Source organism: Octopus sinensis, linkage group LG8, assembly GCF_006345805.1.
Source record: "Octopus sinensis linkage group LG8, ASM634580v1, whole genome shotgun sequence".
Lineage (NCBI taxonomy): Eukaryota > Metazoa > Mollusca > Cephalopoda > Octopoda > Octopodidae > Octopus > Octopus sinensis.
The window spans coordinates 18,203,466-18,230,124 of record NC_043004.1 but is presented as its reverse complement, the minus strand read 5'-3'; the positions used below and the strand labels follow the sequence as shown (position 1 = coordinate 18,230,124).

The window sequence follows — 26,659 nt, the reverse complement described above, 5'->3', positions numbered from 1 at the left end:
AATAATGTTCACGATGCGTCACAGTCCAATCAGAACACTTCGATACATTATACAATGTTCGTATCACAACAATTCACGTTACAATTCAACAAGTCCTTTACTCAATTCACAATGTTCTTTATCGACCACATCGACAGAGTCCTTGACTGTTCTTTTCACTGTCTCTTTACCTCGTGACACATATCAATGCACAAACACATACCTCAATTCCTAATTGCATCCGCCAGTGTCCCATTCCTCTCAATCCTGCCAATTCCTCTGAATACTGCCAAATCCTTCTGTACATATCCCAATCGCATATATTCCAATCAGTGCCGCCAAGCCTTCTCGCATCCCAACTCGCTCCCAAGAATTCCAACGCTTGCTCCTTAAATCCAAGGTCCGTCTGTGTTCTTCCACGACCAACCACGACTGCCCTTCTTGACGACCGCTCAACAACTGCCAAGACCTCACTTCGTCTCTGTCCTTCTTCCACTCCCTCATCTCCCTCTGTACCGCTCATACCCTCTCTAACTGTCCCTTAGTCTTATACTCTATCTCTCTCATGACAGCTCTACCATACTCTCTGCCTGTCCTTCTCTCTTACTGTCAATACCCTCTCCATCTGCTCTTAGGTTCCCTTAATCTGTCTTCCTCTTTCACATTTTCACTGACCCTTTTCTCAACCGCACGAGGTCACAGGTCATTCCAAAACCCATTAGTCCTCCATTAAACAAAAGACTGTCACTTTTCTACTAGACATGCCGGAACCATAATTCCAATGTGGGTCACCGGGAAATGCACCAGCTAAACCGTAACACTACCCCCTACCTAAGCTTTTGTCGACCCGACAAAGCATACTAAACTCGCACCTCCGAGCGGCAGACTCTCCGGGGACTGGGGGTCCCCTTGGGGGTCTCACCTCCCACGGCCACCACTTCAGCACCAGCCACAGGTTGGCACCTTCCCTCTGCGGCTTGGGTAACACCTCCGCCAACGCCGCCAGGCTTCCTACTAGCCGCCCACAATAGGCGCACCGTCCGAGGAAGTTCCTCAAATCCCTCACACAAGAAGGGTCCGGCCAATCCTTCACAGTGGCCACCTTCCTCAGGGCTCTATAGCCCACGTAGCAGCTTGCTGTACCATCTCCATTCCGCGCAATTATCGCCGACGACCAGGGACCATTCTGTCCTTTCACTGTTACCTGTCGCCGATATCTCCTCTTGCGCTGCTGTACTGAGACCTTCCTCCGGCCTCGCTGCCTCCTCAAGCGACAACCGCCTTGGTCGACGAAACGTTCTGCCAGGTCCGTGCGACCAGCATCCAACAACCCTCACGACCAACCCTGCGCTTTTCACCAACAGTTGCCTCTTCCGCAACATCAGCGGACCACGAACTCCCTTAACTTCATCTCTGCACCGGCAGAACTGACCCCGCCGCTGGTTTACCGTCCGGCGCAGTCCCACGATTTGCCCTCTGCAAATCGCCTGCGCAGCCTTCAATAACTCGGCCGACCCAACCAGCGCTCTGTCAGCCTCTGCCTCCACCAGGGTCCAGCCGACCCTCAATTGAGTTCCTATTCCGCACTGCATGTCGGGCTCCACCAGCCCCACGCAACCATCAAACACAGCGCTCCCCCAAGTGCCAACAAAGCACCAGCGACTCCTTGCGGACCGCCCCCTCAACTGCATCCGTGGGCCACCACCTCCTTCAACTGCGTTGCCGTATCGGCAGAGCTGGCCCCACCACTGGTTCGCCATCTGGCACGATTCCTCGATTTGCCTTCTGCAAATCGCCTGTGCCACTTCCAAAAGATCGGCCGACCCAGCCAGCGCTCCACCAGCTTCTGCTTCCACTAGGGTCCACCCGACCCTCAATCGAGCTTTCACTAGGCACTGCCTGTCGGGCTCCACCGGCCCCAAGCAACCATCAACCACAAAGCTCACCCAACGCTGAAGCAGTCTTCCTGGACTCGGTGGACCCACCACCATTCGCAGCCGTCTCGCCTCGTCAACGAGCCTGGCCCTTTTCCTCACCAGCTTCCGTACCGCAGGCCTCACAACACGCACGCTCGGCCGCCAGTCCATCCACGCCTGTGGCCTCTCCACAGTGGGAACCATACGGTCCTTCTGGGCCCCAAGAGACAGGGGTCCAGACACCAAAGGACCCGCACACGGCATAGCACCTGACGCAACCATCACACACAGAGCCGGAACCTCGGACTCAGCGACATTCGCCCCAGACCTCGCCAGCTCTTCGTCCCGAGCTCCGAGAGACAGGGGTCGAAATGCCAAGGGCCCCAGACACGGAACAACAGCATCAGCCATAACACCTTCCACAGGCCTTTTGGTTACTTCAACCTCTACGGGTTCCAAATCACAAGATTTCTTGGGTACAGCGTCACAAATTTCGGCAACCAGCCCAGGTTCCGCAAACACAGCCGGTCCAGCATCACAGATTTCGGCAACACTTCCTTCACTATCTGTTTCCCTCGATGCTTCGTTTGACGGGCAATCTCTGCCCACAGGACCGTCGCTATCCTCGGTCCAACACCGATCCTTCAAAGCTGACCCATCCGCAACCTCAAGCTCCCGCTGATCTGCCCACAGGCCCTGTCGCCTCTCGTCCATCCTTTCCATGAACGCATCCGTCTGCGCCATCTGGCCCCTTAACATCTCCACAATCAGAGCAAGCGAAATCTCCCCGTCTCCGGTCTGACAACCAGACAAATCCATAGTGAAAAAGAACCGATCGAAACGCAGCAATCAGGACAATCCCACTTCTGACACCAGTTGTTACGGAACGGAATCACCCGTCGTCGCCCGTCCCGAACGGCTCACACAAGTTCCGCCACGGAACCCAAAGAGGCGGAGAGAGGAGATACAGATAGATACTGCCACAACCTCAACACAGAGATACAGAGGCACAACCCGAGAGAGACACCAAAAGAGGCAAGGCAACAGAGACACTGGCTTATATTCAAACAACAGTTTATACGACAATTACAATTGCTACACATTAAATACATTTAAGGCAGACAACAAATCAATACATCATACGGTATACCACAGATCAAAGCATTTAACAATATAACAGTGTTCAGTAACGACACAACAAGTCCAGATCAAATAATGTTCACGATACGTTACAGTCCAATCAGAACACTTCGATACATTATACAATGTTCGTATCACAACAATTCACGTTACAATTCAACAAGTCCTTTACTCAATTCACAATGTTCTTTATCGACCACATCGACAGAGTCCTTGACTGTTCTTTTCACTGTCTCTTTACCTCGTGACACATATCAATGCACAAACACATACCTCAATTCCTAATTGCATCCGCCAGTGTCCCATTCCTCTCAATCCTGCCAATTCCTCTGAATACTGCCAAATCCTTCTGTACATATCCCAATCGCATATATCCTAATCAGTGCCGCCAAGCCTTCTCGCATCCCAGCTCGCTCCCAAGAATTCCAACGCTTGCTCCTTAAATCCAAGGTCCGTCTGTGTTCTTCCACGACCAACCACGACTGCCCTTCTTGACGACCGCTCAACGACTGCCAAGACCTCACTTCGTCTCTGTCCTTCTTCCACTCCCTCATCTCCCTCTGTACCGCTCATACCCTCTCTAACTGTCCCTTAGTCTTATACTCTATCTCTCTCATGACAGCTCTACCATACTCTCTGCCTGTCCTTCTCTCTTACTGTCAATACCCTCTCCATCTGCTCTTAGGTTCCCTTAATCTGTCTTCCTCTTTCACATTTTCACTGACCCTTTTCTCAACCGCACGAGGTCACAGGTCATTCCAAAACCCATTAGTCCTCCATTAAACAAAAGACTGTCACTTTTCTACTAGACATGCCGGAACCATAATTCCAATGTGGGTCACCGGGAAATGCACCAGCTAAACCGTAACAATATATATACATAAATGTATGTGCGTGTATCTATATATACACACACACAACTGGCTTCTACTTAGTTTCCATCTGCCAAATTCGCTCACAAGGCATCGACCAGCTTGGGGCTTTAGTAGAAGATAATTACCCAAAATGCTGTGCTGTAGGACTGAATGCCCAATCTCATGTTTGCAAAGTGAGCCTGATAATCATACAGCCTTGCCTGTGCATGGTCAGAAGCATTCTGGTTTTGGCTAGTGTTATCTTTTTTTTTCTTTTAAAAAAAACAAAAAAAACTTAGGAAGTGGGTTGCATTTTCAAATGTGTTCTTTCTTTTTAAGATGTTAGGGTGTGATTTGAGGGATTTTTCTGCTGCTGTTTCTAGCAGAGCAAACAACTGTATAGAACTTTTCTTGGGTTATTTATGGCCTTGTTCTGATTTGAGAAAACCTAATAAACTGGTTTCAAATTTTGGCACAAGGCCAGCAACTTTGGGGTAAGGGGGTAGCTCAATTACATTGGTACTTATTTCATCAACCCTGAAATGATGAAAGGCAAATTCACCCTTGGTGGACTTCAAACTCAGAACATAAGGGCAGACAAAATGTTGCTAAGCATTTTGCCCTCTGTGGTAATAATGCTGCCAGCTCACCAACTTAGAAAACCCAATAAATTATTGGAATACAAAGAAAAAAGAAAAAAAAAAGAGAATACAACAACCCTGTTCAGTTGTTGGAAGTTCCAAAGAAACTTCTTTTAGCTGGCATCTTTTTGGAGTGTAGAGTAAAACTACTGCAACTGTTTTAGTTAGTCAGGCTTTAAATATTAATGCGTTAATTTAGATATTGTTCATTGAAAAGCTTCTCTTCAAATGTTGAAATGTCATGAACAACAAAGGAAATGAGCTTCAGGCTGTTTTTATTTCTAATTCCAAACATGATATTTATGAAGCATCATTATATGAAAAACTCATATAAAACTCGTTCATTAAGTAGAAATACAGCAATGAATAAATGAATAAAATAAAGCGAAATATTTAAATATAATAAAATAGAAAAGGAACGAAGTTTCTGTTTTCATTTTCCAACTTCAGAGGGGAATGTCATTTTTATTAAGAATTTCTTGCATCCCTCATTCAGTTCCCCTTTGCTTAGTATTCTAAAATCATGCCCTTGATTCTCTTAAGTTATTGGCCTTATCTTTTGCCTTTTTATCTGTGTCACCTGTGTCACTCATCAGGTCGCAGCTATGCTGGGGAAACACACTGAAAACTTAAGTCGATTAAATCAACTCCAGTACTTATACTTAAGTCTGGGATTTATTATATTTGTCTCTTTTGTCAAACTGCTAAGTTACAGGGACGTAAATCAAGGAACACCAATCGTCAAGCGATAGAGAGAGACAGATGAAGGCAGTGAGCTGGGAGAAACATTAGAGTGCCAAGCGAAATGTTAGCAGTATTTTGTCTCTTTATGTTCTGTGTTCAAATTCTGCCAAGGTCAATTTTGCCTTTCATCCTTTCAGGATTGATAAATTATTACCAGTTGCGTACTGGAGTCGATCTAGTCAACTGGCCCCTCACCCCCAAAATTTTGGGCCTTGTGCTTAGAGTAGAAAAGAAAAGAATGGTGAGAGACAAATACAACACACAAAACTCATACAAATATCTCTCTATCATTATTATCATTCATTCAATATCCCCTTTTCCATACTAGTATAGTTTGGACAGTTTGACAAGAACAGACAAACAAGGGGTTCTACCCGGTTCTATGTCTGCTTTGGCATGGTTTTTGCAGTAGGATGCCCTTACTAATGAAAACCATTTAACAGACTGTACTGAGTGCTTTCTATATATATATGAGAGGCTTCCTCATAGTTTCTATTTACCAAATTCTCTCATAAGGCATTGGTCAGCACTGGTTGGGCTCGAGTAGAATACTCTTGGCCAAGGTGCCTTGCAGTGGGACTGAACTTGAGAGAATGTGGTTTGGAAGCAAGCATAAAATACAACATTGCTCTTTGAGGGATTAATGAAATCGGTTTGGCACAACAGAATTAACACAGCTGTAAGAATGTTGAACTGGATGATCTGCAGTATTTTGTCCTGGCTCTTTGTATTTTGAGTTCAAATCCCACTGACCTACATGGGCAGTATATTTGTTCTGTCACCCATCTCCTGGTCTGTGGAAGTGTTTAGTGGAGTCCACTCTATTGCAGGCAATTGGTCCAGATTCTGGCTTGACAGCATCTTCAACCCCAACACTGTCTTCTAAAATGTGAGTAGTCATGTCGCTCCTCTACAACAAGAAACCACTTCTGTCTGGCCCTTTCCTCTTGTACTTTACCCCTCTTCTTAGTAACCTAGCATAAAGTTTCCTTTATGGTTCTTGGCCTTGCAAGTTGCAGGATGACCTCACAAGTGAGTTCAGTTCCCAGTTGTGTGTTGTGTCCTTGAGCAAGACACTTTATTTCACGTTGCTCCTGTCCACTCAGCCGGCAAGAAAGAGTTGTACCTGCATTTCAAAGGGCCAACCTTGTCACATTCTGTGTCATGATGAATCTCCCTGAGGACTAAGTTAAGGGTACGTGTATCTGTGTGTGGAGTACTTAGCCACTTGCATGTTAATTTCACAAGCAGGCCGTTCCATTGACCAGATCAACTGGAACTCCTGTCATTGTAACTGACCTGAAAGAAGTACCCTGTGCCAAGTGGTTGGCATTAAGAAGGGCATCCAGTTGTAGAAACTATGCCAAAACAAACACCAGGAGAATGATGCAGTTTTTGGTCCTATCAAATCCTGTGAAACTGTCCAATCCATGCTAGCTGCTGCTGTTGATGATGGTGAGGATAATGATGAGGAATGGAATCATTCTGTCGATCTCCCAACCATTTTCAAAGAATCCTCCTTGTAATCACCTTGATCTAAACAGAGCCAAGTGTATCTGGGAATCAACTTGACTAAGTCTCTCTCTCTCTCTAAGCCTGATGCCTGTCTCTTATTTACGCATGTATTATTTATGCATGTATCATTGACTGTTAATTATTTTATTGACATTAAATTGAGAGAAAATGAATATTGTCCTGATGACTGTAGCAACAGTGATGATAATAGTGATGATGATGATGATAATATTCATTTTTCTTTTCATTTTTGTATCTGAATATTATGTCTTCTAATTTCATAGATTAAAAATAATTAATGTCAAATTAGCTTCCAGCTCTTCTAGAAACCATTAATTCATAGTATTTTGTGTATTTTTAAGCTGCAATTGCTTTCTTTTCAACTTGCAAAAAAAAAAAAAAAAATAATAATAATAATAAATAAATAAATAAATAAAAAGACCCATCCCCAAACAAAAACATTAACATGTTTATTTATATTTTTTCTTTTTCTGTCTTTTCTAATTTATTCAGCATTTTAATTTTGAAAAAAGTTTGATTCAAATCAAATCAAATTTCTGTTATAATTAATTTATTTAATTCTATTTTTCTAAATGTAATTGTCAGAATATTTTTTTAAAAAATACCTCTCTGCTTCTAAATTCTGTTTCCTGTGATGGAATTTTATCAAACCTTGACTGATAAGATTTTTGCTGATATTGTTCTGCCAAGATGAAAATTTATCTTTGTAAACAAAGTTTTTCTCAACTCTGCTTGCTGTATTTACCTCTCCCCCCCCCCATCTCCAATCCCCTCATTAAGATTGTCTCTAATCCTTGTGCTAGTGCCACATAAAAAGTACTCATGTTGGCACCATATAAGAAACATCTCTGTTACTGCCACATAGGGAACATCCATGCAAAGTCGACCTCGGCGGAATTTGAACTCTGAACATAAAGACAAACGAAATACCGCTAAGCATTTCGCCCGGCATGCTAACGTTTCTGCCAGCTTGCCACCTTTAGATGGACAAATTGGCCCCAGTACTTATTTCAGATCTGGTACTTATTGTATTTGCCTCTTTTGCTGAATTGCATAGTTAAAAGGGGCAGAACAAACCAGCTCCAGTTGTCGAGTGGTGACGGAGGACATACACAAAGAAAGACATACATCTGTCTGTCTGTCTATCTGCTTGCCTGCCTGTCTGTCTGTCTATGCAAACAACAGGCTTCTAAACAGTTTCCTGCAACCAAATTCACTCATAAAGCATTAGTCACCTCAGGGCTGTGTAGAAGACACTTGCTGAAGGTGCCATACAGTGGGACTGAACTCAGAATCATCAGGTTGCAAAGCAAGAAACTAGCAACGCTGCATCTCCTCTATAATTGATGATATGAATGATAGTTCCAACAACCTTTGACTCACTCCAATGCCCCCTCTTCCCACTGCATATTTCATTGATACGGGTCCAAGACTGGGTTTCTTCTCCATGGTCAAAACAACGCCAGCTGTTTGACATTTGCAAATGACATGCAAATGTATACATGTATTGCCCCATTTATCCTCCTTTACACACACACACACACATCTTCAGATGCACATACATATAACACACACATATCTTCAGATGCACATACATATAATACACACATACATCTTCAGATGTACATACATATAACACACACACACACATCTTCAGATGCACATACATATAACACACACACACACACACATATCTTCAGATGCACATATAACATACACTCACATCTTCAGATGCACATACATAACACACACACACATCTTCAGATGCATATACATATAACACACACACACCATTTTCAGATGCACATACATATAACACACACGTCTTCTAATGCACATACATATAACACACACACACATATCTTCAGATGCACATATAACATACACTCACACATCTTCAGATGCACATACATATAACACATGCGCGCACACATCTTCAGATGCACATACATATAGTTATAAAGACCCACATACAGATACATATATATATATATATATATATATATATATATATATATATATATATGCACACACATAGATCGCCACATATAAACGCATGAACTTTGATCAGAACTGAGAAAATGTCATCATTTAAGAGCAGGCATGACTCTGTGGATAAGAAGCTTGCTTTGCAGTACCCATGGTATCTGGTTCAGTCCCACTGTGGGGCATCTTTTACTATAGCCCCAGACCAAACAAAGTCTTGTGAGTGGATTTGATGGCTGGCAACTGAAAGAAGCCCATTGTGTGTGTGTGTGTGTGTGTGTTACTGTCTTCTTGTCTTAACGTTGCCTGATTGTTCTAAATGAGTGTCACCTACATACAAGTGATGTCATTCATTTCCGATCTTTCATGAAAAACATGTCTGGTTATGGGAAAATATTACTTTACCTGGAAACAGTTAAGGGTTGGTGACAGGAAAAGCACCTGACTATAGTAAATCTGCTTCAACAACAATTCCGTGCAACCCATCTAAGCATAGAAAAGTAAACATTAAACTGATGATGATGATGGTAAGCTGATCATTAGTTAATCAGTTGGATTAGAGCTATGTCACCGAACACTTTGCTTTAATATTTAATCCCATCCAAATAGATGGAAACAGTGGAAAGTTAAGAGACTTGTCAAAGGAAACCACCTTCTAAAACCACTTGTCTTACGTTCTTATGGAATTCTACATTGCAAATTTACTTCTGAATGTCATTTGGAAAAGACAGATGTGAAAATAGTTTTTACATTGAATGAGTTATCGATTATGTATTCCTATAGAACTGAATAGTTTTATGCCATTAAGAAACCTCACAGGCTGGGTGTTAACTGAAATCTTGAAAGTTATTTTTTTCCCCCTTTCTTATTATATGTTTGAGTGACTAAGGGAGCATTATGATAAAATCCATCTCTGGAGTGAGACCATCTTTATGATAATCAATCATGTAAGCGAGAAAGAAGGAATTTATAATATTACCATAATATCACTTCTGATTTGAATTCTTGAGAAATTATTTCCATAACATCTGATATGTCTTCTGGCTATATTTTATTCAATCCTGTTATTGCTATCTTAAAATCTACAGAAATTCTCACTGGAAGGGTTGTGGTGCTGGTGCTGGTTTGTATACCCAGGGATGTTTGCTGCATGAATACATAGTAGTAGAGTGGCTGCTAGCTCACTTAATTTTAATAAATTGAAAAATTGTTATTAATTGGACTTCATTTTTGTTTTTGATTTGCAAGATTCTTGATGTGAATCTGTGCATTGAAATAAACTTTCTTGTGTCTTGAGAGGTTCATTATACCAATAACACATGCACTGGTTCAATATCACTTTATTGTTAGTCAATTAGTTAAATATCTCGCCAACTAACTAATCAATAATTTATTTAATGTGCTGATTAAGCAAATGAATGATTAGTTAATTGGTTAAATATTTAACCAAATTGACTAACATTGAAGATGTGATATTGAACCAGTGTGTGTGTGTTATTATTATTGGCATAATGACCCCCTCACCCTGAAACAATAATTAATTGGAGGAATGATAAGAACTGTCATTTAAATAATCATTAGAAATAAAAAGAGAAAAGGAATGGCTATGTAGTTACAAAGTTCACCTTGCAATCATATGGTTTTGGATTCAGTCCTACTATATGATACTTTGGACAAATGTCTTCTATAACCCTAGGCTGCATCTTATAAGTGAATTTGGTAGATTGAAACTGTATGGAAGCCAATTGTGTGTGTGTGTGTGTGTCTCAGTACTTATGTCAAACTTTCATCATTTATCATCATCATCATTTAAGGTCTGCTTTCCATGCTGGCATGGGTTTGACGGTTTGACTGGATCTGGTAAAGCCAGGAGCCACACCAAACTGCAGTGTTTGAAAAATAAGAGAAGCATTTCTTCATTCTGTGACACATTCTCTGGCTCCAACCTTGCTGTATCGCTTGCAAACCCAGATAAACAAATACTGGAGCTTGACCGGCCATTATCAGTTGGTGCTGGTTGCTGTCGAGACATCGGGTGTTCTTGAACCCCACACTGCTGATTCTCTCTGCAAAATCAAGATAACCGCAGCTCATCTGAAAAATGAGCCCTGGATGGTGGAGTGGCTGCTGCTGCAACTGTCACTGGTTGTTCTCCATAGCAACGCCTTTGCAGTCATATCTGTGAGACACAGCTGAACTCACCATTTATTCTAGGATGTACAAGCCCTTACTCCCTCTCCCCTTTCTCTGCTGCTTACCCCCCCCCCATTTTTTCTTTGTTTCCTTGGCAAGGTAGCTATGGTTACTTTTAATAGTTTTCTTTCTTTCTTTTCTTCCTGTAAACATATGTTTTTAATTAAAACTTTTCAAATGTTTCTTTGATAAAATTATAATGAAAGATTTTAATTTGTATATAAACATTCAAAAGAGGGAAATTTTCTTATCATTGAATCTGGCTTAGTTTCAAGGAGGCTGATGTCAAAGGGCTGACTTGGTCATGACAAAACATATATGTATATGTGTGTGTTATACGCACACACACATACACATGCGTACATACACACACACACACACACACACACACACACATATATATATATATATAAACACACAAGGTCTGATCAATAAGTATCCAGACTTGCCATAGTAACGAAGCTAAAGCATGCAAAGTCAAGCTGCTTGGCACAGATTGACCTTGAACTCTGTTGTGCATGCGCATTAAGTTTTAACATTCTAGCTCTCTTCCACTGTTTACAGCAGTGCTTGGAAAGAAGGTGTGTAGCATGTGATTGTTGCATTGACCATGACAGAGAAAGTTGTTATGCCGATAACTGCTCAGAGACCTTTGCAAAGTTGCAGAAAGTGTATGGAGAGGAGTGTATGAGCTGCACACAAGTGTACAAGTGGTTCAAACGTTTCCAAGATGGCTGAAAAAATGTCGATAGTGATCAACGTTCTGTAAGACCCGCAACCAGCAAAACTGAGAAGACCATCACAGATGTGCATGCAGCTGTGAGGGGAAATCATCAAATCACCATCTGTAAGTTATCAGAGGATGTGCAGATTAGTTACGGTTCAGTTCATTCCATTATCACTGACAATTTGGGTATGATGTTCCATTATCACTGAAGGTTTGGGTATGCCCAAACTGATTTCAGCTGACCAGAAAGACACTCCAGTTTCAGTTGCACAAGATCTCCTAGATTGTGTTGAGAATGAGGAAAACTTTTTGAAAACTTTGCGTAGGCTTTTGAGCAGGTATCACCATGTTCTTGGCAAAATTTGATGCAGATTCTCTGCTCAACTTCCTCTGTCATTTTCTATGCGACAATCACACACTACACATCTTCCTTCCAAGCATTGCTGTAAACAGCAGAAGTGAGCTAGAACATTAAAACTTAGTACACATACACAATAGTGTAGCAAGTGGCGTCACTGTGCTTTAGTTTTGTTACTATAGCAATAGTCCAGATACTTATTGATCAGACCCGCTATCCAGTTGTAGTATCATATGTACTTCCAGGTTTGCATTTGGGCATTTGTTGTGTGTGAAAAGATAACTGCAAAAATTTGGAGTCAATATGAAGGAGTATGGTCGGACATTATTCTTTAATCACTACAATTGTTTCCATGCCACATCATTCTCCAGGTGTGCAGGTACGCAATTATGCAACTGTTCCCCTGCATTATGGGAACTAGTTCTGTTTCCTCAGATTTAGTTGTGTTCCCTGAAGTAGAGAATGTGAACTAACGGAGACATTATTTACATATCGCCTGAAGAAACACAACTAGATCTCATAATGCATGGAAACAGTTGCATAATTGAGTACCTGCACACCTGAAGAACAATGTTGCATGGAAACAATTGTAGTGATTAAAGAATAAATGTCCAGTCATACTCCTTCTTGTTGACTCCAAATATTTTCAGTTATGTGTGTGTATCAATCTCTCTCTCTCCTTCTCTCTCTCTCTCTCTCTCTCTCTCTATATATATATATATATATATATTATATATATATATATGTGTGTGTGTGTGTGTATGACTTGGTTGAGGTAATATGTTTGCATAAAACCTGAATGGAAAACTTCAAACTAGTTAGTGTATATGAATGACATGACTGCCAAATTTGTTTTAGGTTAAAGGCTTTCATTTCTAGCTATAAAACAGATCTAACTATTTATTCAAAACCTCAGGTAGAACAGAATACACAGTTTATCATTCATATTGCTTGCAACGGAAATACATTTCTATTTATATAAAATTATCATTTTTTTTTTGTTTGTTTCAAATTATTTTTGATGATAAAGTTGGAAACTTTTGCAGTTTTCTCTCAAATCTTTGATACACCATACTTATTAGGTTATTAAATAAAGAGTTAAGTCAATGATAAGTGAATGTACTTTTTTTTGTTTCCTTTTTCTTCCTTTGTTTTTTTCTTTCTCTTTTTTGCTCTCTTCCTTTGCACGCTTTCCTTTTTCCTTTCTTTCAGTCTCTGTTTTCTTCCATCGTTCTTCTTTTCTCTTCAAACCTCATTTATTTTCTTCATTCATGATCTCTCTCTCTCTTTTCTTTCTATTCTTTCCTCTACCTCCTCCTCCCGTCCATCTCCCCCACCCCTGTCTCTCCCCTCCTTATCTCTCTCTTTCAACATCTGCTGGATTGCAATATGAGGTTTGTACATATTCCACTAATCAAATCTGAGCAAACCTTCCAATTAGGCTTCTGATACCTTCTAATTATGTGTGTAGTCTGAGAGCATAAGATTGTTGGCAGGACTTGCCAAAAGAAAAGAAAATTATGAACAAAAAAATCCCCAAAACAAAAAAAAAATAACTAAATTTGACTGTTTTTTTTTGTTTTAAACGCAACAGATATAAAATAACATTTTCCTTTCTAAATACCAACAACAACAACAACAACATCAAAATCAAAGTCAAGGAAAAATTGTTTACTTCAATTTTTAGCACACTTTCATGAATTAAGCTACTGGATGTGAGTGAATTTGTGATTGTTGTTGTTGTTTCATGCCAGTTGCAGTAGAAGGTAGTAGTGGTGGCAATCAAGGTAATGCTGATAATAGCGCTGTCTGCAGTGTTGATAAAATTGGATTTGTAGTAAGGACTATGGTGAATACGAGAAGTGGGGAGACTATCTGTGTTAGGGAATGTGCTAATGATTTGCTGTTGCTATTTCTAGTTCCAGGATGATGTATGATAAAAAGTAGCCCAGTGGTGGCCATTCCATCTTTTTGTAGGTTGTAGGATGTGACTTGAGAGAGTTGGGAATTTTGGCTACTATTTCTAGCTGTTCATGTGTCTGTGTAAAGTCTTTTTCTTTGGCTCACACAAACAGCATTTAATAGTTTAACTCTGTTTGAGCCAATGGTCTATGATCAAATGCATTCCAATCGAACCACTCCATCTCTTTTTCATTTTATCAGGCATATTGTATCAAGGAATACATTATGTAATGTACCTTTCCACTTTTCAGATGGTAGAATATAATTTAAGGGAGATTTGGCTACTATTTCAAGCATGTTGAATGATCAGGTAGAATCTTTTGTGTAGTGGTTCATATAGACAGTATTTACTTTTGTTGCTGTTTTAACCCTAAGTTAGCCCCATTCAAGCAGACCTATGATCAAAGGTATTCCAACCATGACCATTTCATTTATTTTTCCCATGTAGTGTGACTTTAGGATGACATTAATAAATGTGTCTTTTGTTTTATATGACTATGGTGTAATTTGAGAGAAAATTAGCTGCTATTTCTAGAAAGTTGACTGACTGTGTAAAGGCTTCCTCTTACAAACTAGTGATTTTGTTGTTATTGTTGTTTAGTCTTGGGTGAACTCTAGACCAAGAATGCTTTTGACCAAAAAACATACCAACTATGATCATTCCATCATAGTTTTGGACAGTGTATCGAGGACTCCATTATTCAATGTGCCTTTTTATAAGCTAAGGCATAACTGCTATTTCTAGCAGTTGAAATGACTCACAGTGTTTCCCTTCTATTGGTAGCAGCATAGCATTGAAAGTATGCAGGGGCCACACAATTTAAGATATGTCTTTTGTCTTTTTTTTTTATTTGATTCAGTCATTGGTTTTTGGCCATGTTGGGGCATCACACTGAAGGATTTTAGTCAAACAAATTAACCCCAATATTTGATCAATCAGTTTCTTTTGCTGAACCACAAAGTCATGAGGGTGTAGACAAATTAACACCAGTTGTCAAGTGGGAGTGAGGGAAAGACAGACAGACACACACACACATGTGTGCATACATATATACAAGTGTGTATATACGACAGGTTTCCACACAGTTTCTGTCTACTAGATCCATACACAAACCTTTGCTTGGCCTGAGGCTGAAGGAGAAGACACCCACCTGCAATGGGAGTGAACCTGAAATCATGTGCTTTGCAAAGTAAGCTTTTTAAAGGCACAGCTATGCCTGTGCCTACACTCACACACACACACACACATGCATGCACACACATGCACACGTAGACAGGTGCAGGCATGGCTGTGTGGTTAAGAAGCTTGTATCCCAATTACTTGGTTCCAGGTTCAGTCCCACTACTTGGCATCTTGGGCAAGTGTTTTCTACTATAGCCCTGAGACAACCAAATGCTTGTGAGTGGATTTGGAAGATGAAAACTGAAAGAACCATGTGTGTGTGTGTGCATGTGTGTGTATGTATGTATGTGTGTGTGTATGTGTATATATGTATATATATATATATATAGATATATATATATATCTATATATATATATATATATATATATATATATATATATACGAGCAAAACGCCCCTCTGTCCAATGGACGGTACTGAGTTGTCAAACATTTAAACCAAATTTTCTCAAAACAACTTGTCCGACCGTTTCATAGGCCTCCCCTTTGAGAAACACTGATTTAACCTAAATTTGAGACACCAGCAAAAGAAGAAATAAAGATAGACTTTTTTCTATTCCAAAGAAAAACGATTTTATTCACACAAATATGCAACCGAAGAGTTTAAAGTACCAGTAATGACTGGAAGAACAGAAACATGGTTTAAAGAGTAAGTTTGGCAGGAAAGAAACGTGCCTTTAAGCAGTACAAAAACAACAAAAAATGGAAGGTGCAGTTATGTACAGGTTGACGGAAGAAAAGCTGGACAAAAACAGCTTTATCGATCACATTCTCACCTGGAATCGATTTTTGTAATTTTTTCAAGACTTATACACGCCCTGATACCGTCAGTATCTACATATCAAATTTGAGCGCAATCGGATGGAGGATGCCTGAGATCCGAGAAGACACACACACAGACAGACAGAATGGATTTTATATAAGATATATATATATATATATATATATACGTACGTACGTACATACATACATGCTTGCATACATACAGAATCGTTAGCACGCCAGGCGAAATGCTTAGTGGTATTTTATCTGCCGTTACATTCTGAGTTCAAATTCCACTGAGGTCGACTTTGCTTTCATCCTTGTGGGTTTGATATAAAATAAGTACCCGTTATGCACTGGGGTCGATGTAATTGACATAATCCCTTTGTCTGTCCTTGTTTGTCCCCTCTATGTTTAGCCACCTGTGGGCAATAAAGAAATATATATATATATATATATATATATATATATATATATATATATAAACCAATTCTGTATATCCAGAGTCAGACAAAAAAGAAGTATTCCATTATGTCAAAATCTGTTGTCATTATTTTGTCAGATTAAGGCAACATGGTAGAACTGTTAATGCATCGGCCAAAATGTTTAGTGGCATTTCTTCTGCTATGACTACAAATTCCAGTGAGTTCAATTTTGCCATTCATCCTTTTGTGGCTGATAAAATCAGTGCCATTCAAGTGCTAGGGCTCAATGCAACTGACCTGCACTCTCCCATAAAAAATTTCCCAGCCTTGTGCCAAAATTTAATGCCATTATTTTGTCAGATTTATAGATTTATTTTCATGTTGACTGTTTCCCTTCAAAATATTAATAGCAATAATAAGTGTGAAGTAATTACAGTATACCATTTCATAATGGCAGTCTGTCCTCTCGCCTCCACTCTTTGACAGCTAAGAAAAATATAAGATGTAGAGGCGTGATGCTTCTTATGAGAATATGAAGTGTGGGGGGGGGGAGGGAATAGCAGGAAGAAGGAAGAAGGCAATGTTCTCTTAACTTGCAGATTCTTTTAAAATAATTGACATAGCACAGATAGAATCTCTGATTGGCAGGATGTTCTTCACAACTTGCTCAGACAGATAGAACACTGTAGAATTTTTATAATGGAAAAATAACATACATGTGTGTGCACTCACATGTGCATGCGTGCACACACACACACACACACACACACACACATATGCACTTAGAAAAATGCCTCACTTAACTCTTTGGCATTCAGGTTTTTCTGTCAAACGTATTTCTTATTTATTCACATTGTTTTGAATTAATCATGCATTGTCTCGTAGCTTTGAGATTCCAAAGTTGTGATTACTTATTTTTGGAATGATGTTATTGGGTAGGTATGAGATGTTGGAACTGGTTAGTCTGAACGTAAAACAAGCAGAATATTTGGGCCTGATATGGCCAGTCAAATGCTAATGGTTTAACACACACATATTCATAATGTATCCTAAGAATGGTGTTGCTCTGCATCTATTATTAAAAAGTATTTGAAAGTATTTGACCCATTTTGTCTTTGCCCGAATCCTCTGTTTTTGCAGCTTGGATCTTCTGCCAAAATCAGAAATTTTCGTAATTGTCATATTGTTGCCCTTTAATAATTCTTGATCAAAAAAAGCATCTCTGATCAGTTTGTTGCTTACCCCTATTAGCTACAAAATGAACTCATCCGTGATGCAGTTTTGCTCAAGTTCCTCTTGGTTTGACATAAATGGTGAGGTAGACAGTTAAAAACACAGCGTAGTGCTGTCAAGTAGTGACTGCTCATGTCCTAGTGGTTAGGGTGTTGCAACTTAGCCACTAGTGGTTCTGATTCTTTGATCAGGTAGCACATTGTGTTTGTGATCAAAAACAATTTCCTGTTGCTCCAGTTCACTCAGCTGTCAATGAGTTCCAACAATAACTGGCAGGTTGGCCCTGCAATGGGCTGGTGATCCATTCAGAGGTGTGGCTGAATATTCTAATCTTAGTCACTTATATGCTCATGGAAATATGGATTAAGTCCTGACCTTATGATTCCTGGGGCTTATGCCCCAGGAATTGATATCTAGTCCTTCTTGAAGTGCTGGATAGCAGTGAAGTGGATGATTTTCTGCTTAGGGTATGTAGCTCATTCACAGCGGCGCATTATATCCTTAAGCAAGACACTTTATTTTACATTGCTCCAGTCTATTCAGCTGGCAAAACTGAGTTGTACCTGTAATTCAAAGGGCCAATCTTGTTGCATTCTATGTCATGCTGAATCTCCCTATGAAATATGTTAATGTTACATGTGTCTGTGGAGTACTCAGCCATCTGCATGTTAATTTCATGAGCAGGCTGTTCTATTGATTGGATCAGTTGGAACCCTTGTTGTTGTCATTGATGGGGTGTTAATTAAGTTGTCCTTCTTGATGCATGGTGTCTGCCATTGGAATATTGACCAAATGTGGTTGGCTCTTGTATGTTGTTCTACATATTCTTTGACCAGGGCCAGCTCAGCTCATTCTAGGTGAATGTCAACATAAGTACAGGCAAGTACTTGGCTGTCCTATCTAACCATCTAATTGTCCTGTACTCTGCACCTACCTGGCTGCCATATCTACCTACATAACTGTCAACTGTCGTTTCTCCTTATCTAATTGTACTATATACTTGTCTAGCTCTCTAATCTTTCCCCCTAGTTGACATTCCATCTGTCTACTTGGCTATCTACCTGTCTAACTATCTACCTATCCATCCCTTCACCTACATGTCTGCTCTTCTGTTCACCTAACTGGCCATTCTTCTGCCTACCTAATTGACTGTCTGTCCTTATATTTACCTACTTATCTGTCCTTCTGTCCAGCTTCATGGATGTCCTTCCATCTATCTACTTGGCTGTCGTGTCTACCTACTTCACTTGCCCAGTATATAAGTTTCAGCTTATTATCCCCCCCCCCCCCCCGCCTATCTCTCTGCTTAACAATGATCGGTTAACTTGAATGCTAGTATGTCAGAATACTTTTCTTATATTCTTCGGTGACTTTGCACAAAAGCAGTTTCGTCATCAACGCTAGCTGAGTTATTACCTGTTCGGGGGTTGGGGGTGGGTGCAGTATTTCTTCTCAGATAGAAATTGTAGCTGATGATATAATCTTTGTGCATATAAATGCAAAACTAAAGTAAAAATATATCTGAATGTCTTTAGAAATTCATTCTCTTGCTGAGTGAATGGAGCACAGAGTTGGTCTACATATTTCCTACATATTTCCTTTAACATTATTACCTTTTTCCTAATGTTTTCTGCAAAATAAACCAAGGTCAACCTTCGTCTTTTATTCTTTTCAGGTGTTAATAAGGCCCTAGTAACATACTGGGGATTGATTCTATAATCTGTGCATTCTCACCCTCAAAGAGCATTTTGTGGTTAGATATAAGAAAAGGAAATAAGAATTGTGAAAGACGTTATTATGACCTTTTCAGTCATACTCTCGCGCTTTCTAAGACACATCAAAACAGAAACAAAATACAAGGAAAAAGAACAAAGCAAAGAGAAGTGTCTGATAAACTCCCCTCATTCACCTGCTCCATACTGTATAGCTGGGGTGGAAAACTTTTTAGTGCAGCAGGCAAAAATTTCCAATGGAAAAGGTCTGCAGGTGGATCACAAGTTCTAACTCTTATATCTGTGTCGAGCTTGTATATATCTATGTATAACTCAATAAACATTAATAAAGCTAAGTTTGACACATTTAAAGTAACACATAACATCATCATCATCATCGTTTAACGTCCGTTCTCCATGCTAGCATGGGTTGGACAGTTTGACTGGGGATCTGGGAAGCCAGAAGGCTGCATCAGGCTCCGGTCTTATCTGGCAATGTTTCTACAGCTGGATGCCCTTCCTAACGCCAACCACTCCGTGAGTGTAGTGGGTGCTTTTTACGTGCCACCTGCACTGGTGCCAGGCGAGGCTGGCATCGGCCACGGTCAGATTGGTGCATTTTACGTGCCACCTGCACGGAAGCCAGTCGAGGCGGCACTGGCTTTGGCCACGATTCGGATGGTGCTTTTTACGTGCCACTGACACTTTAAAAACATCTTTAAAAATAGGATTCCCAGTTCATGCCCATTCTGGTGTTATATACACAACCAGGAATAAGATGCTGATGATCAGAGAAGAAATATGGAAATGCTGGAGAAGAAGACCCATCAAGCTGAGCCAAATTGCAGTTGTGACAGATACCGGTGGCACATAAAAGCACCCACTACTCTCTCAGAGTGGTTAGCGTTAGGAAGGACATCAAGCTGTAGAAAACCATGCCAAATCAGACTGGAGCCTGGTGCAGCCTTCCAGCAGGCCAGCCTAGTCAAACTGTCCAACCCATGCCAGCATGGACAATGAACATTAAATGATGATGAAGATAAAGATCTTCATTAATGCTGCCACTGAATTTAGAACATTTATATTACTTATGAGGTATTCTATATTTTTCAGCTTGAGTGTAGTTGAGTCTCAAGAGGCAATATGTGTTTCATAGTGAAAACAAAATTTCCATTCAAATGGCAATTACCAGACAATTTTCTGTTTGAGTCTAACCGTTTTATGTCATAGTGGAAACACGACATATGTTGCAGATAGGCATATGAATGTTGTATAAATTTCATAATTGAAAAATTTACTGTATTTTGTACATACAAGTAAATCAGCCTGTGGGCGCAATAAAACGGGCCTGTGGGCGCAATTGCACCCATGGGCAGGGGCTTCCCCACCCTTGCTATATAGTGTTTGGTTTATTTTTGCATAGGGACTGGGAGTCTCTTTTTTACTACTATTACTGCTGCTGTCACCATGACAACAGCCATTACAGTCTCTACCTGACCTTGTGGACTTCCTTCATTGAAAACCTTTGCAATGACACTGGCTAATCTTTCTTTTTACAAAACAATATTGCTTATTGATTACCTCCATCTTGTCCTATTAATCATTGTCTTCAGAAATGAGCAGTATTTCCATATTTGTTCTCTCATTGTCTGCAGATGTCTTACTCCTGGTTGTGTATATAACACCAGAATGGGCATGAACTGGGAATCCTATTTTTAAGGCAGTTTATACAAACAGGAGTTCCTTGTTTCAGTGCAGTTTAGTACTAGGTGTTGGTATGCTGTGCGGTAGTAGTTTACTTCCCAACCGCATGGTTCTGGGTTCAGTCCTACTGCATGGCACTGCGGGCAAGTGTTTTCTACTATGGCCCTGGTCTAAGCAAAACCTTGTGAGTGGATTTGGTGAGCAGAAACTGAAAGAAGCCCATCATATAGATATTTGTGTGTGTGTGTGTGTGTGTGTGTTCCGCCCACTGCTAAACAACTGTTGTTGGTGTATTCATGTCCTCGTAACTTAGAGGTTCGGCAAAAGGGAGCAACAAAATAAGTCTCAGGCTTAAAATATATAAAAAAAATAAGTACTGGGGTTGATTTGTTCAACTAAAATTCTTGAAGGCAGTGCCCCAGCATAGCCTCAATGTCATGACTGAAACAGGTAAAAAAATTGAAGATAAAAAAGCTGTTTACTTCTAAAATAAAGGCATTTGTTGTTAATGGGGATGATCAAACCCATGTACTGGATGGCTGAATAAACCTAAGGCAATTCTGACTTAACAAGTGTTTTGTTTACCATATTGACAAGTGTGTAAAATGTACATTCGCATATGATACGCCACTATTTTACAACTATATTTTGGGGAAAAATACATATTTAGTAAGTTTCATCATACACCTATTGAAAGATATTTTAAAGTGGTTTTGTTGAGGAAATATAGGATTCTGTGTATGTTAATACAATGCTGTGACAGATTACTGGGATAAAGTATAAAACTATAGATTCGTCTTATATAAGCTACATTATGGCAATATTGATACTTCAATTTTATCTTCTTTCAGGTCAATTGTATAGTTGCTCTTTTACTCTTTTACTTGTTTCAGTCATTTGACTGTGGTTATGCTGGAGCACTGCCTTTAGTCGAGCAAATCGACCCCAGGACTTATTCTTTGTAAGCTTAGTACTTATTCTATTGGTCTCTTTTGCCGAACCGCTAAGTTAAGGGGACGTAAACACACCAGCATCGGTTGTCAAGCAATGTTGGGGGGGGGGGACAAACACAGACACACAAACATACACACACACACACACACACACACACACACACACACACACACACACATATATATATATATATACAACAGGCTTTCAGTTTCCGTCTACCAAATCCACTCACAAGGCTTGGATCGGCCTGAGGCTATAGTAGAAGACACTTGTCCAAGGTGCCACGCAGTGGGACTGAACCCGAAACCATGTGGTTGGTAAGCAAGCTACTAACCACACAGCCACTCCTACACCTTGTTTATATTTTGGTCGAGTTGCCATACAAGACACAAGACATGTAGGTTTTGCTATGATATTTTGTGTTACCATGAGTGGCTTCCAAAGTGGTACACCACTGCTATGATTTTGTTGTCATCCACTCGTTGCAAATAGCAGGTGGATGAAAGCAGTGATGGTGATCTACATCTGAAAATAAAACAAGGTGAACATGGCTGAAACATCTTTGATGATAGGTCTACTTACCTGGGGCTAAAGATCAATAACTCAATCACAACATTATGAAGGCAGAAGTTGTTCTTGCTGATGTTAGCCCTGGTTCTGCAAAGTTATGACCAAAAATATATGTACATCTAGAATTATAATGTCCAATATTTTCCCCCACTTTTTTTAAGACAATATGATTTGGGAGACATTTGTTTTGCTATTATTGCTAGAAAGCTGAATGACCACATAGAGACAATTTCATTTATATTATCCAATCTTTCACGCTTTCTTTCTTTTTTGTTTTTTTTTAGAGACAGAAAGATATGAGGGAAATTTGGCTGCTATTTCTTTGAGAACAATCATCTGTCACCTAGAGCTCTCTTTTCTTTAATTCTCTCTCTCTCTCATCTTCTTATCTTCTTTCTCTCTCTTTGCTGTTTTCCTTTCTCTTTTTCATTCTGCCTCTTCCTTCCTCTACCCACCGCTTTCTTTCTTGTCACTTTTATTTTCAATCAATAACTTTTTAAATAAATATTGTTATTAAAATTATAATTAAAATAAGTTTTTTTGGTAAATATCCATCTTGTTTTTCTTATTTTTTCATGTTTTTCTTCTCTTTTCTTTTCATCTTCAGGAATTATGATAATATTCCATTAGTGGCCAACAGTAATTTTGTGAGCAGCATCGTGATAATAGCCTCTGTTGTGGTAGAGCAGGTAAGTACGTCTACTGTATTCTTGTTTCAGTCATTGGACTACAGTCATGCTTGGACACCATTTCAAAGGATCGTGTCAAATAAATTGACCCCAGTTCTTATTTTTTAAAATTTAAGTTTGATCTCTTTTGCCACTTTCTTTTGCTGAACTGCTATGTTGCTCAGATGTAAGCAAACCAACACTGGTTACCCTACTTTCCTTTCAATTCATCATCAACATCCGCCCTACATGCTGGCATGGGTGGAATGGTTTGACAAGAGCCAGCCAAGTAGAAGCCTGCGCAAGACTTCTGTAACTGTTTCAGCAGGATTTTTACAGCTGGATGCGCTTCCTAACACCAACCACTCAGCAAAGCAGACTTAGTGGTTTTTACGTGGCACAAGCACAGGCGAGGTCAGTTTTGGGAAGGTTTTTATAGCTGGATGCCCTTCCGAACACCAACCACTTTACAGTGAGGACTGGGTGCTTTTAAGTGGCACCTGCACTGACAGGGTTACCAAGTACCTGCAAGGCCAAAAAAAAAAAAAGAAAGGGAGAAACTTATGAAGAATTTAGTAAAATAACATTATCTTTATTAAAGCTGGTGTTTGGATTGTAGATTCACTTGAAATTTTGATGAAAGCTTTTAATCTAGATTAACCCTTTTGTTACTATATTTCTCTCAAAATATACTGCCTTTGTTTCAGTCCATTTTAAAAATCATGGAAATCTTGTTAGAATAAATTTGTCATTATTAAACTGGTTTTTGGAACATGAATTGACATGAAATTGTGAAGGAAGTTTTAAATTTAGATAATTTTAAAGCAGAGAGTTTGCATCGTATCATAAAACTAGAGTCAGTCTCAGGTGGGTTAGTACCAAAATATTAAGCGTAGATGTGTCTATGGAATATTGAACCACTTACTTGCTATTTTGAGTAGGTAAGTTCAGATGATTGTATAATAGAGATCATAGAGATTGATGCCGGTTTGTTTAGTTCCATGGAGAGATGTGAGAGCTGTAGACTATGATGAGGTACTTCAGTGAAAAATGGATTTACTAGTTTGAGACCTTTTGATGGAGTGGAGAGGGAACAGAAGTGTAACATACACCAATGGAGAAAGTGATATTTGGAAGATGCAACTAAACAATGAACGTGCTAGTTGCCTGGGTTAGTTTGGGGAAAATGTGTTAATTAGTTCAATTGATCAATGAACATATCTGATGAATGAACTAACAGTTCCTTGCAATATTGATTTTTTTCACTTAGGCACAGGCCAAAGATTCTGGTGGTAGTGGTGGTGGTGGTGGGAGGGATGGTTGATCACATCAGCTCTGGTATTTCATTTATTTTGTACTTATTTTGTTGATCCCTAAAGAGGGAAATGCATTTTGCTATGTTGATAAGGCTTTTGACAGGACTCTGAAAGAACCTCCAATTTTGTAATGTTTCATTTTGGGAAGCTTAGGTATAAACAAGTGGATTATATAATGGATGTAAATTCTCTTGGATAATCATAATTTAATGTCGTCCTTCCATCTGACAGAGTTGAACAATTTAACAGGAATGAATGAGCCAGACGACTGCATCTAACCCAAAGTTTGCTTTGGCCTGGTCTCTATCTCTGGATGTCCTTCCTAATGCCAACCACTCCACAGAATATCCTGGGTACATTTTTTGTGGCTTGGCTCTTGTGAGATCAGCTGAGGGCATAGAGTATTGAGGGAGGTGGCTTTATGTTGAAAGATTAACGTTTGACTAGAACAGGCATGTTGCTGTGAAGTGGATACGTGACCATCCCATTTGAGAAAAGAGAAAAAGTAACCTGAAAGGAATTTCAGACAAAATGGCTAAATGGATATACTTTTGAGCAACCAAGACATAAGTTCAAAACCTACTGTAAACTGTTTATACCATTGGGTGGAACACTTTTACAATGGTTGTCAAGTATAGACTCTTGAACTGTCTGGTGAAGTTATATGTATTGATGTCCTATCCAGGAGAAGTGTTCTTTCTTATCTACTTATCACTTCATAAAATGGAAGTAATGACTTGGCTTAATGGATTTGGTAGATGGAAATTGAAAGAACATTGTTGTGTGTGTTTGCTTGTAGCCTTGTCTTGAAATCACATGAATGTTGCAAATGAACATCATTGTTGTACAAGTGAGGTTCATTTCCAGTCTTCCGTGGAAAAGCTTGTTTGGTCATGGGGAAATATTATCTTGCTTGGAAACAGGTGAGGTTTAGTGACAGGAAAGGCATCCAGCTGTAGAAAATCTGCTTCAGCAAATTCCCATGCAAGTATGAAAAAAATGAGAATTAAATAATGATGATGAAGATGATGAATATAACTGAACACTGTAATGACCGGAAAATTACTCTGGGATACCATCTGCATGGAAAATAATTAGTAAAGTAACTGCTAAAACTGTTAATGTGACAAGCAAGCAAATTTTAATTAATCAAGTGTTTACATTGAATTAAAGACTGCATCAATGCTTAAATTCTTTCAAGACATGCGGGGGTTGACAAGCCCAAATTTCAGCAATTTTGAAAAGGGTTAATTAACCTGAAATCTTAATATTGGGAAAAACTCCATATTTCAACAAATTTGAAAAGGGTAATTAAACTTGAAATCTTAGAATTGGAAATAAGCATGTAGTGAGGAAATGGGTGGGGAATTAATCATTATCTTCAGCAGACACTGTGATATCTCTTTATGTGTTCCACCCTTATTAGACTGCAACAGTGAACTGATAGTCTTTCACTACTATATTTGCAATAAAGAATTGCTGTATGTTATGTGTCATGGCACTTCATCGGTTACGACAATGAGGGTTCCAGTTGATCCAATCGACAGAACAGTCTGCTTGTGAAATTAACATGCAGGTGGCTTAGCACTCCACAGACATATGTACCGTTAATGTAGTTTTTGGGGAGATTCAGCGTGACACAGAGTGTGACAAGGCTGGCCCTTTGAAATACAGGTACAAGAGAAACAGGGAGAAAGAGTGAGAGAAAGTTGTGGTGAAAGAGTACAGCTGGGTTCGCACCCTGCCCCTACCAGAGCCTTGTGTAGTTTTAGGTGTTTTCACTCAATAAACATGATCCTACGATTGTGAGGCTGCTGTCCTAACCACTGGGCCATTGCGCCTCCATGCTGTTATGTGTAGCAATTGCACATAGGAGGCATAGCGACAAACCATCAGAAAAGTACTCTACCATATATGACCCTTTGTTGTCTTAGGCTTCAGTTCATCACTATCATTTAACCTCCACTTTTCTATGCTCACACGGCTCAGACAGAATTTATTGAGGTAGATTTCTCTACAGCTGGATGCTCTTTCTGTCACCAACTCTCACCTGTTTCCAAGCAAGGTCATACCTCCTCATAGCTAGATATGTTTTACA

General features: G+C 39.7%; 1 protein-coding gene across 4 annotated transcripts in view; it reads left to right on the top strand.

Annotated features, from left to right (window-relative positions):
• Positions 1 to 26,659, top strand: part of LOC115214931 (neurobeachin-like protein 1) — a 345,811-nt gene that overhangs the window by 164,884 nt on the left and 154,268 nt on the right. For all 4 annotated transcript variants that reach the window (XM_036505273.1, XM_036505272.1, XM_029784012.2 and 1 more), the window contains exon 4: positions 23,185 to 23,266. In XM_036505273.1, coding sequence (XP_036361166.1) covers positions 23,185 to 23,266 — 82 coding nt within the window. The remainder of the gene's footprint in view (positions 1 to 23,184; positions 23,267 to 26,659) is intronic.